The sequence below is a fragment of the Vipera berus genome (assembly GCF_964194415.1).
Source record: "Vipera berus genome assembly, chromosome: 6".
In the NCBI taxonomy this organism is placed as follows: domain Eukaryota; kingdom Metazoa; phylum Chordata; class Lepidosauria; order Squamata; family Viperidae; genus Vipera; species Vipera berus.
The window spans coordinates 68,927,022-68,947,403 of NC_138208.1; the positions used below are offsets into that span (position 1 = coordinate 68,927,022).

At 40.2% G+C, this 20,382-nt stretch overlaps 1 protein-coding gene across 3 annotated transcripts in view; it reads left to right on the plus strand.

Moving 5' to 3' along the window:
• The first annotated feature begins 12,459 nt into the window (after positions 1–12,459).
• Positions 12,460–20,382, plus strand: part of APPL2 (adaptor protein, phosphotyrosine interacting with PH domain and leucine zipper 2) — a 30,438-nt gene continuing 22,515 nt past the window's right edge. For all 3 annotated transcript variants that reach the window (XM_081330982.1, XM_081330984.1, XM_081330983.1), the window contains exons 1-4: positions 12,460–12,793; positions 15,973–16,071; positions 18,368–18,427; positions 19,190–19,261. In XM_081330982.1, the coding sequence (XP_081187108.1) occupies positions 12,740–12,793; positions 15,973–16,071; positions 18,368–18,427; positions 19,190–19,261 (285 nt within the window). In that variant the 5' untranslated portion in view covers positions 12,460–12,739. The remainder of the gene's footprint in view (positions 12,794–15,972; positions 16,072–18,367; positions 18,428–19,189; positions 19,262–20,382) is intronic.

Here is a 20,382-nt window from a genome sequence, read left to right on the forward strand (position 1 = left end):
GACATTGCTTCCACTTCCCAGTTTGCTTGCCATTTTCTGATCTCCCTTTTTAATACACACCCCACACCTACAGACTGTCTAAGCGTTTGTTTTTGTAAACTAAGGGTCTGGGTGGGGTGAGGCTGCCTCTGCACATCAGTGCATCCTTGAAAATGGCAGGGTGTGGCTCAAATAGTCAGAGAGCTGTTTGTGAGTAAGGTAGTGAGTAAAGTAATGACTGAGTGAATGCACAAGGAAAGTAGGGTGGGAAGCATTTCTGCCTGTCTGAAGCTGCTTTTCTCCAGGACAAACTGCAATCCTGCTTCACTTCCTCACACTTTTCTTGGCAGGGTGATGTCTCTGCTTCAGGGATCTAAGTCACTTTTTCCAGCACCAACATAACTTCAAACCATAGTTAAATTATCATAAGTGAAGGTCTATTGGTATCAAAGAGGACATGTTAGTTTGAAGGCTACATTAGATTTTGTGCACTATAATTTGAAAGTGGGCAAGATCAGGACCAATTTTGGGATGAATCAGATTATTTGAAGAGTTAACGAGCTGTTGGGAAGCTTAAGAATTGTTGTTGTTAGCTGCGAAGTCGTGTCCGACCCATCGCGACCCTATGGACAACATTTCTCCAGGCCTTCCTGTCCTCTACCATCTTCTGGAGTCCATTTAAGCTCACGCCTACTGCTTCAGTGACTCCATCCAGCCACCTCATTCTCTGTCGTCCCCTTCTTCTATTGCCCTCGATCTTTCCCAGCATTAGGCTCTTCTCCAGTGAGTCCTTCCTTCTCATTAGGTGGCCAAAGTATTTGAGTTTTAGCTTCAGGATCTGGCCTTCTAAAGAGCAGTCAGGATTGATCTCCTCTAGGACTGACCTGTTTGATCGCCTTGCAGTCCAAGGGACTCGCAGGAGTCTTCTCCAGCACCATAGTTCAAAGGCCTCAATTCTTTGACGCTCAGCCTTTCTTATGGTCCAACTTTCACTGCCATACATTGCAACTGGGAAGACCATAGCCTTGACTATACGCACTTTTGTTGACAGGGTGATGTCTCTGCTTTTTAGTGTGCTGTCTAGATTTGCCATGGCTTTCCTCCCCAAGAGCAACCATCTTTTAATTTCTTGGCTGCAGTCCCCATCTGCGGTGATCTTGGAGCCCAGGAAAATAAAATCTGTCACTACATCCATTTCTTCCCCATCTATTTGCCAGGAATTGAGAGGGCCAGATGCCATGATCTTGGTTTTACCAGCATAATATTGGGATAGAAATCATACTGTAATCATTTACAAAGCAAGAGTGATAAATATATGTGATAGTGCAATTAAAATAATTGAATACTTTGTCTTAGGCACAAATAACTAGCCAGATAAACAACTGATCTTAATGATAAGGAATAGTATCACAATCCAACACAAACTGTCACAGTGACATAATTTTTCTGCAGTCATTGAATAGTTCTTGGATTGATTATAGTACCACAAACCTGAATCGTTTTATATCCTCACATCATAATTCAACAAACTGAGGCTGACCTTTTGCAGTTTCTCAGAATTACTTCATGAGATGCTTGAAAGCCAAACACTGGTGACATTTTTGGTTTAAACGAGGGCTTTTCAACCGGTGGTATGCGTACCACCAGTGGTACGCAAGCCCCTGGCTGGTGGTACGCAAGCCCAGCCTAGCTAATTACAGTGGGGGAGGGAAAAAGTCAAAATGGAGCCACACAGACCTGGAGATCAGCTGGAGCTGCAGAGCTTGCCAGAATCCCCAGGATCTGTGGCAACATGCTAATTGGAGCTTACGGTGCACCCAGAAGAGAAAAGGAGGAGGGTGGAGAGACGAAAAGGTATAAACGGGGCAGACCGGCCTGTTTTCAGAGGAGCAGTGAGCGGAGCAACCAGTGAGGAAGGGTGAGTGAGCAAGTGGTGTGTTTGGGGGGGGGAAGGGCTAGCAAGCGAACGGCTCCTGCCCTGCTCGCTTGCAGAAAACATACTGCTTGCTAAGTGAAGCCCCAGGATCAGCGCCGGGTAGCCTGCTGATCCTGGGGCTTCACTTAGCAAGCAGCCTATTTTCCACAAGCAAATGAGCCGGGCAGGAGCCTGGAATCAGCTGAGCCATGCTCAGAAACGCTGATCCCGGGCTCCTGCCCAGCTCACTTGCTTGCAGAAAATAGGCTGCTTGCGAAGTAAGCTGGGCAGGAGCCCGGGATCAGCGTTTCTGAGCGCGACTTCTGATCCTAGGCTCCTTACCAGCTCACTTAGCAAGCAGCCTATTTTCTGCAAGCAAGCTGGGCAGCAGCCCAGGCAACAATGGTGCTTGCAGCTTTTCTGCAGGGCAGACCCAAGGGCTGCTTCGTTCCCACTTGGCCTCTCACAGGACCCAGGCTGCCTGCACTGGCAGAAAACGCGGTGCTTCTTTTTCCACAGTGGTGGCGCACAGGCATCGCTTGGCAACAGACTCTGTGAGATGTGCCTTTGCAGTGGGTTTCCCCTTCTGTTAGATATTGGAAGTTTGAAAGGCAAACTGCTCCAGGTATAAAAGTAGAGGGTCCAAACGGTGAGAGTCATGCAGCTCTCCGACTCTCTACTTCAGGCTGAAACAGTCTCAAAGTTGGGTCCGGAGATTACTTCGCCCGAAGGAAGTGTGACTTGGTAGCAATGCGGGTTTGTCTCCCTTCCTTTCGAGGAGGGATAAAAGTGTTGCTCTCTTCCTTCGGACAGGTGCAAATGTAACTTAAGAACAGTAGCTATGCGGCCAGAAATGGGTATTTCTCGACAACGCTGGGGAGAGCTATGGGAAGAACGATGTACACAGAGATGATTGGGGAACCTGGCTCCAACGCTGGGCTTCGGTAGGGGAGAAATGACTGGGAGAAGTAGCCGGTTCGTAATATAAGTGCCTGAAAATGGGAGGTGAACCGGCGACATCCCCGCCCTGCCTGTGCACGCGCAGAGGCTGAGGTGCATGCGCTCTCCTCTGCCTCTGCGTGCGCACAGGCAGGGCAGTGATGTCAGTGGTTTACTTCGCCCGGCCGCTCCGTGTGGATGAGAATGCGTCACTACTTTCCAAAACCAGGCTGGGATCTGGGCGGCATAGCACAGGACAATGGAGGGTGGGAAGGAAGGAAGGAAAGAAGGAAGGAAGGGACAATGAGAGAGAGGGAAGGCACCCATCCCAGTCCCACTCCCTTCCACCAGAGACCCACAGATTTCCCCCCCACAGGCACCCCGTAACCTGAGTGATGAGCTGGCCACGCCCTCCGGCCATTGATCACATGACCCTGGGACACTGAATGTTATAAGTATGAATCAGTTGCCAAGCATCCGAATGTAAATCACATGACCCTGGGGATGCTGCAACAGTCATAAGTGTGAAAAATGGTCATAATTCACTTTTTCCAGTGCCGTTGTAACTTTGAACAGTCATTAAGCGAATTGTTGTAAGTCGAGGACTACCTGTACTTTATCATTTTTTCCTCTTTTTTTTTTTGGTCAAGTTTTTGACACCTTGCTGGGCAACTGGTGGTACTCGGATATTGCCTTATCCTATAAGTGGTACAATGGATGAAAAGGTTGAAAAGCCCAGGTTTAAGCAATACCTGAGCTTAATTGTCCCTGGATTTAAGTCAGCATCATTATGGACATAAACTGAAGTATCACCAGGGTCAAAATGGTGGTCATAGTCCTTGACTTATGACAATTGTGCCCAAAATTTCTGATGCTAAGCGAGACAGTTGTTAAATGAGTTGTGCTGAAGAAAAGCTTGAGAACCACTGGCTTAAGGAATTCTAGCTGGGAAATTTAAACAAAAGTCATCTGATAGGAAAACCACTTTAAATCTAATTTTATTCTTACGATCATCATTTTCTGGCCAAAAGAGATATGATGACGATGATTTGCAAAAGCAGGTAGCCCTACTTTTAGATCAGCCACTCCACCGGCAAATGTTATCTGACCAGAAACGCCCCAGGTGTTTTTTGGTTTTTTTTTGTTTTTTTTGCTATACCTCCCCATCCCGGAATCCAGGAGAATCCTGAAAGTTATTTTGTTCCTGCAGAAAAAAAAGGAGGACAGGAAACTATTGCTGCCACATCCTACATACACACAGAGAGAGTTTCTTCCCCCAAGCCTCTTCTTGCCTCCCCAAAACTTTCTTTCCAGTTCTAGAAGCGCGCGCGTGTGCTCTTCCTTCTTCTCACCAGGCGCAAAAGAAAAACAGCAGCTTTTAGAACAGACGGAACCTCTTCCTCCTCCAGCGGGTTTTTTTTTTTTACCCTTTTGGCTCAACTCTATTTCTTGGCCCGCGATTCCTCCTGTCCCTTGCTCCCACCTCACTCCCGAGCCTTCCAGCTTTCTCTTCCCCCCCCCCCGTTTCCTCTGAGCTCTACCTTTTGCGTGCGCCTTTCCTGCACCGCGTTATTCCGCGCTCACCTTTGCTGCCAGCGCTAGTGACCGTGGAGTTCCCACAGCCCATCGCTGGCAACTCCGGCCGGTTCCCTCGCTGAGGGTGACTCCACCCCTCCCGAAACAGTCTGGAATGACAAAACGATCCGCTTCGTGCTGCGGCAACAGGGGTGAAAAAGAGAAGACGGTGGCAGAAGTCACGGGACGAGCGAGAGAAGAATCCGCGCCGAGGGGACCACTCTCTTTTATCCCGATCCGTCGTCTTGGCAACAACAGAAGCCAATCAGTGTTGCCTTCATCTTTAAGGATGCTTTCCTACTGGCCTAGCAGAAATGAGCGGGGTTTCGAATGGAGAAGGAAGGGGGTGGGGTTAAAAACGCAAGACTGGGCCAGTGGACAGCCAGCTGGTTCATAGAGAAACCCACTAGAATGATCATCAGTGAAGATTATTACTTTTCCCACCTTGCAATCCTCTCCTACCAACTATTCAGTACTACGCTGCCTTTGAAATTTGCTGTTTTTTTATTTATCTATTTATTTTACATCCCTCCTTTACTTTGCGGGATCATTATGTATACTTATTTTTTTCGCAACAACTACTCTGGACTGAGAAGAGTGACTGGTCCAAAGCCATCCAACTGGCTTTCATACCTAAGAATCATGCCAGCTGATTCATAGGGAGGCTGTCCCTTGGTTTCTAGCCCAGAACTACACCACTACATCAGACTAGCTAAATGGGCATGTGACTATCTTATCCAGTTAGGAATACAGAAATATATGTGGAAGGAACAGTGGGACGCATTCTTTATATATTTATCTATTGCCGTTAACTACATCTGCTAGGAGACACAAGTGCTTCCAAGAAGGCTTAAAATAGTATCAATTACCATTAATGGAGTAACAATGCCAGATTCTCTATCAACAGAGACCTCCTTGACAGAGTTCAAAAGGATGGTGAAAATCAAGCTGTTCTTGACAGTGTTCTAATCAGTTTTGGCTATCATTATTCTTTACATTTCTTTTTATTTATCTGTATTTGTTCTTTCTTTTTTTTTTTTATTGAAAAGTTTTAAAATACAGTTTTCCTTTAAACCCCCCCCCTTCCCCCTCCCTCCTCCCCTCCCTACCTCCCCCCTATCCCCCCCCTCCCCCTCTCCCTCCTCCCTCCCCTGCCTCCCCCCCTACTTCCCCTCCTCCCCCCCTCCCCCCCCCGACTTCCCAGAGCAAAATACAAGGTATATATCTAAAAAGCAATCATGAACAATCATATACTAACAATTATAAACTCTAAAATCCATCACTCTCTAGCTTATATAGAGTAAACCAATCCTTAATAATACTAAATATGTATAAAGAACTAAAATAAAAGAAAACTAGCGTCATTCCCATCTATGTTCTTCCACAATTCACTATTTCCTAAACATATTCTCATTTACACATCACAAACACCTATCCCTATTAACCTCTCTAGCCAAAATAGGCTATAATAGATAGTTCTTACACAAATTAACCCACAAAACTTTCTTCCTCTTCCTCTGTAATAAATTGTCCATTAATTCCAAATTAAAGATTCTGTATTTGTTCTTTCTTAATTATCTGTAAAAGGGACGTGGTGGCTCAGTGGGTTAGGACGCTGAGCTTGTCGATCAGAAGGTCGACAGTTTGGCGGGTCAAATCCCGAGTGCCGCTTAGCAGAGTGAGCGCCTGTTACTCGTCCCAGCTTCTGCCAACCTAGCAGTTCGAAAGCACGTAAAAATGCAAGTAGAAAAATAGGGACCACTGCAGTGGGAAGGTAACAGCGTTCTGTGCGCCTTTGGCGTCTAGTCATGCCGGCCACATGACCACGGAGACGTCCTCGGACAAGTGCTGGCTCTTCGGCTTTGAAACGGAGATGAGCACCGGCCCCTAGAGTCGGAAACGACTAGCACGCATGTGCGGGGGAACCTTTACCTTTACCTTTAATTATCTGTATTCCTATTTTAATATACACTGTGGATATTTTCATGTTTTTTATATCTTTTAACTAAACTGCTCTAAATTATTGCACCTGAAGCAAGTATAGAACATTCCCTCAGCTCCTGGTCATTCTCCCCATCCAGAGACCACTGCTTTGCAGTATCCTTGTGAAAAGCAACCATACAAAATGCAGCTTGGGTGATCTCACATTGTCTCTTTGTCCAGAGAGTGTTAAAGAAACTGATCTACTGGTTGGCTCTCTGTTCTTGGCTACAATCATTGGCTCTACTTTACATGGAGCCATCTTTTATCCCCCATTCTTTTTCAGATTTTCAGTATATGTGTGCGAATGTGCAAATAAATGTATTTGTCTGTGTCTTTCTGAGAATAATTTCTAGGAAACAGTTCAAAGTCAGTATTTTGAAGAGACTGTGGTGCAGTATGCATGCTGTAAGTCAAGTTTCAATAAACTGTGATCAGCTTTCATTGAAAAATTCCCTGGAAATATATATTTTGATAAGGTAAGATAACATATTTATGTATATATCTATTTACTTCATTTTGTATCAATTAATACTCGCCTTACCACCTTGAGTATTGGAAAACTTATTTGTTTCTCAGTTAACATCACAAAGTTTTTATACTTGGCAATCAATTTCTTGCAAAACTGTATCTAAAAGAGGGGAAAGGACAATGTACTGTAGGTATGATGTCATCAGACAAATGCCATAACTAATATATTTATATCAGATATTGTGACACAAGTATACAGTGGTGGTGGCTATTGCATGTTGAGGTGTTTATTGTTATTTTGGTGCCATTGGGATGTGTGCAAACTCCACTATTCATAATTATGAGCAGAAGGAGAAAAAAATGAGAACAAGAGAGAGTTTTGGTCACCATGATGTAGAAAAGATGTTGAGACTCTAGAAAGAGTACAGAGAAGAGCAACAAAGATGATTAGGGGACTGGAGACTAAAACATATAAGGAACGGCTGCTGGACTTGGGTATGTCTAGTTTAATGAAGAGAAGGTCGAGGGGGGACATGATAGCAGTGTTCCAATATCTCAGGGGCTGCCACAAAGAGGAGGGAGTCAAGCTATTCTCCAAAGCGCCCGAAGGCAGGACAAGAAGCAATGGATGGAAACTAATCAAGGAGAGAAGCAACTTAGAACTAAGGAGAAAGTTCCTGACAGAACAATTAGCCAGTGGAACAACCTGCCTCCAGAAGCTGTGAATGCTCCAGCAATGGAAGTTTTTAAGAAGAGACTGGACAGCCATTTGTCCGAAATAGTATAGGGTTTCCTGCTTGAGCAGGGGGTTGGATTAGATGACCTCCAAGGTCCCTTCCAACTTTATTATTATTAGTTTAGAGGGTGACATCTTCATATGTTGTTTCTGAGTGATGCAGAAGAATGTGGTGAATTGCAGTTAGAAACAGAATCACAGAACAGGTAACATTCAGTCTGATGTATTATTTCTTAAATATAATTCTGTATAGTGAAACTCTGCAAGCAATGCATACTGTGTGTTTAATGGGATTTACTGCCAGTTAGGTGGCAATCAGAATAATTAATGTTGGCTACTCATTCATTGTATCCATGATTTAACCATAGCTTATTGAACAAGTCATTGAATCTGATTAACACATAATGATAAAACCATCCATTCTTTATAAATTCAGCATTTTATTGTCTCTCTTCGGCATGTTAAAGTTTAGTCTTTTCTTCACATTATAATTGTGGCACCACTTTATGTCTTCTGAATCTGACTTTGCTTAAAGTTAAGAGTCGGAATACTGTGAGAGGGATCTAGGTGTCTTAGTGGGCCACCACTTAAATATGAGCCAGCAGTGTGCTGCAGCTGCCAAAAAAGCCAATGAAGTCCTAGGCTGCATCAACAGGGATAGTGTCAAGATAACTAGAAGTGATAGTATTGCTTTACACTGTGGTGGAGAGACCACCTTTAGAATACTGTGTTCAGTTCTCGTCCCAAAGGTACAAAAAACATGCTGAGATCCTGGAAAGTGCACAAAGAAGAGCAACAAAGATGATAAAGGGTCGGGAGGTTAAATCATATGATGAACAGTTGAAGGAATTAGATATATTTAGCCTATCAAAGAGAAGGATTGGGGGGAACGTGATAGCTGTTTTTGAGTACTTAAGGGGTTGACACCAAGAAGAGGGGGTTGACTTATTCTGGAAGGCATCAGAGGGCAGATCAGGAAGTAATGGGTGGAAGCTTGTTAAAGAGAGATCTAATCTGGAAGTAAGACATTTTCTGACTGATAGCTTGCTTCCTGAGTTTGTGGGTACTCCCTCACTGGAGATTTTCAAAAATAGACTGGACAACCATTTGACTGGCATAAGGTTCCTACCTTGAGCAGGGGGGTGAACTAGAAGACCTCCAAGATCCCTTCCAGCCCTATGATCAGGGCTTTTTTTCTCATAGAACGCCCAGAACGGAGTTCCGGCACATTTTTTGGATGGGACCTTGTAGGGTAGGCAAGGCGGGTTGTATGACATGTATGAGTTCCGGCACCTTTTTCTTTTACAAAAAAAGCACTGCCTATGATTCTATGATGATTTTATATTTGTTAATTAATGGGACTCTGGATTTTTTCTTGACACCTGGACTGGAGAAGATGTCATTTATGGATTTGCCTGTAGTTAAGAGTTGAATTTTGGAATCCTATGTTTTATATATTAATTAAAAGATGAAAAATAGTAAAACTGTTTATATTTGTGATGAGAGGGGGAAGTTGTTTTCTTAGAAGGGGTTCTTTTTTTTCTTTCTTTTTCTTACACCTTTTATTCTACTTTTTTGTTTTTTAGTTTTTAAAAACAATTATTTTTTTTAGTACTTACTATTGTTATTACAACTTTTAATATATATATTTTTTAAAAAAGGTACTGACAGAGAAGCATAAAAGCCTGTTTCCAGTGCTTTATATGGTATAAAATCTTGTTTTTTTACAGTCCTCCATAACAGCAGGCTCTTAGAAAAATAAATCATAAATCATTGGTAATCATTGATTTTTATTTAGCAGTACAGTTTACCCTCCTGAAAGAATGACAGTGTTATTGTGCAATTTCAAATGTGTAAAATGTCAAGCTTGTTTGCCACCCTAAGTGTTCAAAGCTGAAATCTCTTCTTTAACCTGTTTTATTTGAAGTGTTTATTCAGCTGGTGGGCACCTAGCTGGTTGGGAAACTGCTCCCCTCAGCTTGAGATGCCATGTTATGAGGAGATACTTAACAGAACAGAGGAAGCAGAGTTAGCTGTTATTTAAGCTGTTACCATTACAAGTTGTTACCATTACAACTGGGAGCACCATCTGCAGTTCCTCATGAGAATCATATTTTCTCCCATTTTATAAATGCAAATAGTAAATCATCAAAACTTCAAGGATAACAAGGAACAAAATCAATATATTTTTAGAATACAAACATTAACATGGGAATATATATATAGGTAGTCAACTTGCAATTGCAATTGAGCCCAAAATTTCAATTGCAAAGCCAGGCAGTTATTAAATGAATTTTAAGGTTTTTGCTATAGTTGTTAAGTGAAGCACACAGTTGTTAAGCAAAATTAGCTTCCTCCATTGACATTGCTTGTTGGAAGGCAGCTAGGTTACAAATGGTTATCATGTGACCTCAGGCAGAGCAAGTATCATAAATACATGCCAATTGAGAGGTGCCCAAGTTTTAATCATGTGACCATGCAGATGCTGCAACAGTTGTGAGAACTGGTATAAGTCATTTTTTTTCAATGCCACCATTAACTTCAAACGGTCATTAAACAAATAGTTGTAAGTCAAGGATTACCTGTATTTCTTTTGTTTTTCTTGAAATCATTTTCATGGTAAATTAATTTTTTAATTATTTTTATTTAGTTTTTAAAAAGAACTAGGTGAAAACGATACCTGGAGAAAAGCACACACAAACGTCTGTGTAATTAACAATTACATCAGTGACTTTTTCAAATTACAAGAACCACCTTTGTGTCACATTTGAGACTGGGGGAAATGGGAGTTTTAACTATAGTAACCAACCTGGATCAGAGGACAGAATGCTTGCTTTTTGCACTGAGGAAAAGGCCAAGGGAGGTAAGGAGAATCATACCGAAGCTTTTTCCCATTGCAAACGGGAAGTGATCACAAATGAAGCAGAACCTTTCTCAGGACTTTTCTGTGACTCTGAAAACAGTCAAAAATGTTTTTTTTTTGGTGACCATCATTTCCTCTAATGCATTATTTCAAATAGCTGAAGCAGAACAAATGTTTATTGTGTTTACTTTTAGACTAAGATTAGGCTAAGGTTATCTAAACCCCACTTGTGGGATAATATAATCACTTGCAGTTGCAGTTCTGAATGCAGGTAGAGATTGTCCTCCTTTGTATAATATGCCATGGCAGAATTTCAAGGAATGTTTTAAGAACTTTGAGCTTAGTTCAGAACAAGCTTGGTGCTCTTTGCTTTGGTTCTTCCCACCAGAAGGCAAGACTAGCAGATTATTGACGCTCCTTTTCAGAGTTTGGAGGGTGGTGGTAGTTGGGCATTTTTTCAATTTTATGATCATGTCCTCTATGCCAATTCCCCAAAGTTTCCAGAATATTTCCTATATTTATGCGGGTCTTTGACCATAATGAAGATTTGGTTTATTCTCTATACCTCTTTTACCTTATTTTTTTCCTCAATTGGTAGTTTTTCCTCACACATTAGGTTTTCTAAAAATGGCTCTTGGAAGTTAAGATGATGCTAAAGATTACAGTAGTACTTTCATTTATTCTTGTGTTGACCTTTTAAATCACTCAAAAACCACAATTCTAGTGTATAATTCAATTGAAAACACACACATACATACCTTATGCTTATAAAACACGTTTAAAAACAACGTACAAAACTGTAATGATCAACTGCAGTGAACTGCATGGTGATCATCATCTGCAGTCAACAATAACAATGAATACAGAATTTAAACTGTAATTGTTAGACACAAAAATAGTCACAAATTGAAATTCACTCTGTGTTACAAATAGAAAAGAAGTTTATTAAGACTTCACAACAAGTCTAAAAAATAATGTAGCCAAACACTGAACCACACCCCAAATTCCAAAATCACATATTATTATACATCCTATCGCGACGCCCCATTCCCTCCCCCCTGGTCCCATTGGCTTAGGCTTTGGAGGTTACAATCTATCAGAAGCGCCTAAACAGAATACACTATCTCTGCCCCTGTTTGCTTACATTATACTAATAAGATCCCTCCCCTACTATCCTGTTTCTAGAGATGTCTCCCATGTTCTACACCTGCCAGGGGTACCAGGCACCAGAAGGTACTTAAAAACAATTCCTAGATAGTGACTCACATTTGGGCCCCATAGTAACTCCTGTTCTCCCCCTCCCTCCACCAGAGGCCTATATTTTTCCCCATATTCTCAAAGCATCTACTCAAGCAATTGATTATAAAATGATTATTATAAAATATAAAATATGATTACATGATACTAAAAGCATATATATTTTTATTTTTTAACTTCGTCACTACTTCCAAGTTATTTTCCACATAATGATAAACCAAATTTTTTTTTTCAAGGGCTCACACTTTAGGAATCATAAATATAGTTTATGCAGTTCATTAAACAGAAAACGCAACTGGGGATCATCACCCCCATCCCAGGGTCAGGAAGAATCAGCATTCTAAGAAAATCTCCAAACTCTGCAAAACTGCAAATATTTAAACAGGGAGCAATCCTCCTTCGAAGCAACCCCATGAACACTGAATATGCTCAACTGGGGAGGGGAAATGAAAATGAGACTAAACTACTGTACAGCATGCTGGAAAAAAAAGGCCTAGCTGCCTAACAACTTGGCTGGGAACACTCCACGCTCTAACATTTAGTTATAACCCTCCCTTGCTGATTGCACTTTGCGTCTCTGCTCTTTGCCTTAAGGTTGTAAGCAGGGTGGAATGCACACAGAAGAGTTAATGAGGAAGATCCTCAGTGCCACACTTCCTGCTGCTCTCCATTTCTCGTCCTGCCAGAAACAGGAACTAAGAGGAGGAGTCCTAGGCGAGGCGTTTGCTTGCCTGTTGACCGGGGCTGGGCATGCAACAGGCGGGAGTACAACCTGTTTAACACACCCCTGGGTTCGTGGGCTGCGCCTCTGGCCCCTTTCTCCCTTCATTTTAGTGTGGAAGAAAAGGAAAAGGAGGCTCCGGCGGAAAGACTCCGGATTCTGCAGGCGGTTTCCTCGCGCATTCGCTCTCCTGGGCGAAGCGACCCAGCGTCCAGATCCGACGTGTCAGCAAAAACGCCTGGCCATCGCTTTCGCAGCTGAGCAAGCTTACGTGATTCCCGATCGCCTCTCCAGCGCCAGGCAATGCCCGCCGTCGACAGACTTCGCCTAGAAGACGCTCTGCAAGATAGTCCGCAGGTATCGGATCCCGGACGAGGCTTCAGTGCACCTGATCGGCGGTTTGGGAAGGGATGGCGCAACAGATTCCGTGCAAAAGCTACCTGCCGTCCGGGCGAGGGACAAGGCCGGGGGCGGGGAGGGGTAGAAGGAGAAAAAGGTTTGACGGTAATGATCGGGAAGATGTGATTTAGCCGAGCCTGTTTTTATGGATAGAGTTTATGGTCGCATCAAAGCAAATCTGAGACTGCATTTATCGTTTCACAACAAGCATAGGAAAATTACCTTCTGCAAAGACTGCAGTCTTCACAACTATTATTCAAATGATATTGTCGCGCCTTCTTCCTTCTGTTCCATTTTATTATTTTTATGGTACCAAGAGAATAACAATATTATTTAAACTGACCAAGTGCTGTCACTAAAATATTCAAAGTTCTTTGGCGATCAGAGATGTACTTCGCATCACATAATGACAACCCAATCTTTAGTATTTAAGGATCCTGATGTAATATATAAAAAAGAGCAGGGTTCTTAACTATCGTAATAAAAATAACGCTCCTTCCGCGCAGTTGCTGTTATGGCAATGTGTCTTTTCTCAGGTTATAACTTGGAAAGGAAGGGGAGTAGGGAAGGGTTAACAAGGACTGAGGCAGTATACCCTGGAAATATTAATGAGTTTTTGGATGGAGGAGGTGGAGACACCAAGTACTGCAACTTTATTAGTGTATTTGCTCCAATTTGACAAATCTAGGTCACTGAAGAAAAGTGAGGAATTTTGCAGGAAAGAAAAACAATAACTATCTGAAAGCAGCTGGGAGAAAAAACAATGGTTTGGAATGATAGGTGGTGAATTAAGGTTAAATATTGAGACTCCACAATTAAAAATTATGCAGGACAATTCAAAGTGGAAGGAGGAGATTGATTGTTCAAGGCTGGTGAATTTGGGGATCTTGGTAAATCCTTATGGTCAGTCAACTGCTGTTAGCAAGGACCAAATGACTTTATTAGCAAACAGCCCTCTCCCTCTTCTGGTTTTGGATCTTTGTTAAGCATTGCAAAAGAGTCTTTTGGTTCATTGACAAACAAAACAATATAATGTGACTCATGCAAATGGATGCAGGTGCTTACTGGACAATAATTGAATATAAAACAATTGCCACTATGGACAGGATATTTTTTTAGAACCCTGCATTCCCACAATTGCTGAAGTTATGGGCTTTCATGCTTATTTATAATTTATAAAATCCACATGTTTCCTTGATTTGTAGATTTATTAGATATAGTTGTTTAGCTACAATTTTTCAGTGAAGGCGTGTTCACAGAAGTAATTTAGAAATTGAGACAGTCCAGAAAAAATAATAAAGGCCTATCACATAATTGTGTCTACATATTGAGAGATCCAAGATGTTATACTTTGGTCTAATCAGAAACTAATTTCAGTTTTTATTTTGGTCAGTTTTCCAGTAACTAGTATTTTTAAATACTAACTATAACAAAAAATGAACAGATTCAAAGTGAACAGCAGTTAAAATTATACAAAAGCAATAATATCCATATACACCATGATATATTTACAATTGGAAGAAAATAACGTTTACTATCATTAAATGTACTTACTATCTAACTTACTGCTGTCCTCAGCATCTGCTTCACTTCTATCAGTCATCTTACTTTATTGAATAAACAAGTGTTCAGATCCCTTTTAAATCATTTGTCCAATGAATAACGAAGAAACTTCTCAAAATATTTCCCCTTAGCCCAGGTTTCAGACATAGAATATGATCAAATCCTTCTTCCTCTAAGATCTCCAAATGCTTTTTCCCCCTGAAGTTGCCCTGTGTATTAACATAAACTCTGTGGCTTCATGCTTTAATTTATCAGCAATCATTTGGTGAAGTCTACATAATTAGTCTTTATAGTACATAATGGTTGTATGAATTTTCTCTGTTCTCCTGACTATGTTGGCTCCTCCCTTAACAACTTCATTTGAATCATTTCCTGATATTCCTCCTTAAAAATTACATAATCCTCCTCTAATCTGATATCCTCAGGAGTTTGGATTAAAATTCCCTTTTTATCACCCTGTAATCTCCAAGTATTTTTTGTTTGTTTACCTTTGCTTCCATTCCACTTTCCATTACTCTGGTTTCTCCTGCAGTGACCTGTTGAGAGATAAAATTACCCTTTCGTGCTCAGTAATGGGCTAATACAAATAATGCAAATAGGCATATGGAATATTAAGATATTGCATTTTAAATTATGTAAACCCAATGTAATGTACACACTGCTGTGCATTTCTACAGCATATAAATGGAAATAATATAAACATACATTTGGAATTAAAAACCATACTCCCCCACACTTACAGTTCTCCGGAAAAAAACCTTTCTAAGCCTAGATCTGTTTGGAGAAGTAATTCTTCATTGAGGTTAATAGAATGTATGAGTGGCCCTTAAATCTCCCTTAGAATTTTTGTTTGAAGGGGTGACCCATATTAGACATCTAAAACTAAATAGGTTACCTGGTCACAACCTTCCCTAGTACAATGAAATGTATTTAAGCATTTATTCCTAATCTGGTGTAAATATTTATTATCCTACAAACATGTAAAACAAGCTTGTGTCTTTTTTTGCACCTTTCCCTTTTATAAGTGACTGTGCAAGGGATTTTCCCCAATGCAAGCAGCACTTTCAAAACATTTATCTCAGTGTTTCTCAACCTTGGCTGCTTGAAGAAGTGTGGGCCCAGAATTCCCCAGACAGCTGACATCTTCAAATGGCTGATATTTTCAAATGGCCAAGGTTGAGAAACACTGATCTATCTGATGATGCCAGAAGCCAGGGTCATCTAATAAATAGAGGGAGTCTTTCGTAGATGGTGTGGTTTTACTGTGGAATTTATTCCTTCACTATACAGGTAACATCTGCCAGATTTAATTCCACAAGAAAAGACTACGGGGTGGTCACTAGTACCAGTGGCTCTGTGTACAGTAATAACAATTGTTGGCTCCCTAAGCTTATGTCCCACTTGTGGACTTCTTGTCAACAACTAGGTGAACAAAACGCTGGTTCACAGAATCTTTGGCAGATGGTATCTCTGTTGAATGATTTTTTTTATAATTAAGGTGTTGCTAATGGAAGAAAAAAGTGAGTGATACTTTTATTCAATATTTCATTTATGTTTGTTTTTAAATGCTTCAGACCCGCTCCTTGTTGAGCGTATTTGAAGAAGATGCTGGAACACTCACAGAGTACACCAACCAGCTGCTTCAAGCAATGCAGCGAATCTATGGGGCACAGGTAAGTTAGTTTCCATGAAATACATTGAATTTTTTCCCTTTCCTTTTCTGAGATACATTTTTAATTTTTTCTTGTACTTTCTCTTACAGTTCAGCTACTGTTAATACAGGTAGTCCTTGACTTACAACAGTTCATTTAGTGACCATTGGAAGTTACAATGCCACTGTAAAAAGTGACAGGACCATTTTTCACACTGCATTGCAGCATCTCCATGGTCACGTGATCAAAATTCAGATTCTTGGCAACTGACTCATATTTATGACTTTTGCAGCGTCCCAAGGTCATGTGATCCCCTTTTGTGTTCTTCTGACGAGCAAAATCAACAGGGATGCCAATTCACTTATCAACCATGTTATTAACTTAAAAACTGGAGTGATTCACTTAACAACTGTGACAAGAAATATCATTAAATGGGGCAATACTAACTTAGCAAATGTCTCACTTAGCAACAGAAATTTTGGGCTCAATTGTGGTCATATGTTGAGGACTACCTGTAGTTGAGTGTTGATCTGGGGTGGGTGGGAATAGGCCCAGAAATTTTGGACATCAATTTCCATCAGCCTGCCCAATATAGCTGTTGGCAAGGAATTGTCAGTGTTGTAAGCCAACATATTTTGAAGACATAAGTTGTTACTCCTAATCTATACATCATGTAATCTGGTCTTTAGAAACTTCATCTTCTGAGGTAAAAGAATACTTTTGCTGTTATTGATCATTGTATGGGAAATAGATGTTACAGAAATAAAGGAGCCCTTTAAATTTTCATATCCATTTCATTTTCTTTACCTTTGTCTGTGTATACAAAGGCCAACCCTTACTGTTTACATACGAGTTCTTTAAATTATAGCTGTGGGTTGCATCACCACTCTTAAAACGCCAGGTGGAATATCTGAAGCTCAGCATTTTATGGAGCATCTCTCTCTGACCTCCGTGGACTTGCATCTTATTTCAAGATTAATTTCATCAGAAAAGCGATTTATTAACCTAGTTTGAATTACTGCAGAGATGAGTGTTAGTGGTTTTGCCCAACATAATATTCTTAATGCTTATTTGAGAAAAGAGATGAAGTCAATTGTTCTTTGTAAAGTATGTAACATTTTGTGATAGATTTCAGCTACAGCATGAGGGCAGTTTTATTGGTCTTGCAATTTTGTGAAAAGAATAAAAAATTAGCTTTATTGAAATAATTGACATAAATGAAATGAGATTGTTGTGGCTTTAAAAAAGTGATTTTGCTGAAAACTTGTATATTGTTTTATCTGCATGCTGCCGTCTTTTTTCTTCCTACATAATTGGGAGGACCTTACCAGTGTGTCTTCTCACTTTCTTCAATAGCAGGCCTGTCATGTATAAATCCTGATTGGTTACCACTTTCCAATTTAAAGATTCAAGATAGTTTCTTTAGAAGTTGAGCAACATTTGTTTTAAATTATATTTAATTCAGGCAAATGACAATGTTAAAAAAGCAGCACTAAAATGTGACAGCAGTGGGTTTTTATTACCACAATTTTATCTGTAATCTTTCCTCATTTGTATGGTAAAAATTGCAACAGATAACTAATAATGAGCAGTGTGCTAAAGAGCACTGCAGATTTCTACTTATTAAGGAAGCAGATTGCAGGAGATCCAGTAATGTATGGATTAATGGATTAATTTATTAATCTGCTTTTGGGGGGAGAGAAACTTAATACAAGAGCCTAAAGTCATTCAATCTTCATCCAATCCAGATATATGCTTCTAAGAAATAATTGTTATATAGATTAGAAATAGAATAAATACCAACAGCCCCCTTTGAGGTGAAGCCTGTGACTGTAATACAAAATTGGAGTCTTAGATAATATTTTTTTAAAGTCTCGGCTATACCTAGAGATTTGTTTCTTTGCTAAAGTTATAATCTGCTTTTTCATAAGGAGCAAAGGAGCTCCTCCCATTTTTTTCACCACACCAATAAGTCAAGTTGGGCTAAGAGAGAGTGACTGACCCAAAGTCTCCTTTGGATCTTCAGTGGCTGAAGGCAGACGTGACTCTGGGTCCAAATATTACCCAGTCCTGACTCTACATATCTGGATAGAGTCTTCTTTAATAGTTGACTTTAATGTGAATTCTGTTCTTTAATGGTATCCAATAAAAGACATTGCCTGAGCAACATCTTGGACCAATCTGCCACTTTTTGCAATATAGCGAATCATTTAAAAGTCAAATCCAGTCCTTCTTTGGAAAAAGTTGTGTAGCCCTTTCATTGTAAATCTTTAAGTGTTTATGTGCATCAGTAATGAGACACATTCTCTCTTTATAGAATGAAATGTGCCTAGCAACACAACAGCTTTCCAAGCATCTTCTTGCATATGAAAAACAGGTATGCGCAGTACAGTCTTTTCCTGAGCAATTTCTACACTGGGAAGATGAAAAGTAGACATAGTTTAACCATCCACTAGTATTTTGCTTGATTATCTGCACAGATTACAAGGAGACTAACTTGTTCTGACATACTCTGGTGGCCAGAGGTGTGGCAGCTACTAAGGCCTTGCTTTCTTCATTTGAAATGGCACATGGAATTGATTCTTAAAACTCAAACAACCGTGTCACTTGTCATCATTTCTCTCTTCACAGCAGTGGTGAGGTACCTAAGATGTTTTCAGGGAGGGTAGAAAATGTTAAGATGATAACAAAAGCCACACAATAGAACCTTTAAAATGGGTAAAGCTTCAAACCTACCTATCTTGACTCTTTGCACCCCTTTTTAGATACCCTGGGAGGTATATATGCCCCACTGATGTTGAGAAAGATTTTGTTGGCATTTCTATCAGTGGGTCATATTGGTAGGAAACTTTAAAAATGTTAGAAAGCCTATATGTAAGTGACTCACACTGCTATTTTGCAGAAATTTGCAAAAGGTTAGTGCAGTGAGATTGTAATCTATGATTGGGGTAGAGTTTCTATCGCTTTGGATTATAAATAACGAGAGGCTGGCTCTTTTTTCTCCTTGGCTCACAATCTTAATCTTAATCTTGCTGAGTAAAATACTTATTATTGAGCTAAACGTGAGCTGAGCCTTCTTAGACTCGTTCTCATTTCCTTCTCAGATTAAGTGCTGCCATTAATTCTTGTTAACTTACAGAATTTTGCCTTGGGGAAAGGAGATGAAGAAATGATATCTACCCTTCAGTCCTTCTCAAAAATTGTGGATGAGGTAATCCAAATTATAACTTGATTTTCTCTCTTTCACTCTCCTCATTAGGACATAAGGATGCTAGAAAAAAAAAGAGCACTTAATGCTTGGTGTGGATCAGAAATGACTGCAGCTAATATAATAAAAAGGAGTCATTCTGCTTTTCTATGAAGAGTCTTATTAAAGCCTTTAACAGTTTTTAGTTCAGGATGGTGACATTGAGTGCAATAGGTTTATTATTATCACTGTTACTATTATTATTTACTAGTACATAAAATACTCTGGAGGTTATTGCCATTTGAGAGTTTTTCTATTTGTACCCATTGGCATGTGAAAGGTGAGAATTAGTTCACGAAGATAGTATTTATGAAGAAAACCTGAGCTTTACAGTAATAAATGTGTGAATCTGTAAAGTGCTTATTTTTTGCAGTTTGCACTTAATATTCTCATCATTGCCCAAATGCAGTAAAACCATTTCCAAGTTTTCACATTGTAAGGCAGGAATAAAATACCTGTAGCCTTCCAATTACTGTTGAACTTCAAAATCCCAGGAGCCTAAATGTCATAATCTAATTAATTTTCCCACTCGTGTTCATAGACTTTTTGCCATCTCCTTATCCTCAGATGTTCTAATGTCATCCCTATACAATTTTTATTACAGTCCACAATTTTTCAGAGGCAGACAGGGAATTTTTGCATTTTCTAGCAAGTTGGTTTCTGCTATGTCTTCCACTTTGGCTTGATCTCAAACAACTTCATTATTCCAAACTTGTTTTCTCTTAGGGATTTCACATCCTTTTTCCGTATGGTTTCCATTGTTTAATCACACTCAACCAAAATCCACAATTCTGTGAACTACTCATCACTAAAACAATAGTAACTTTTGTAGAGCATTAGCTGTTGCAATTTGTCTTAAACAGTCTTGAGATTTGCATTTGGGGAGAGAAGGGGGAATTCTTTAATCTCTGCTTTATGTAGCTGACTTGGTTAAGCCTCGGAGAGTTGAGCCTGATTAGTACTTGGTTGGGAGACCACTAGGAAATCCAACCTAGTGTAAGCTAGATTAAGAAAGAAAAAAAACATTCTGGAAAAAAGAAGCCAGTGGCTTTTTTTCATATCTTGGAGAGAGAAAATTCATCTCT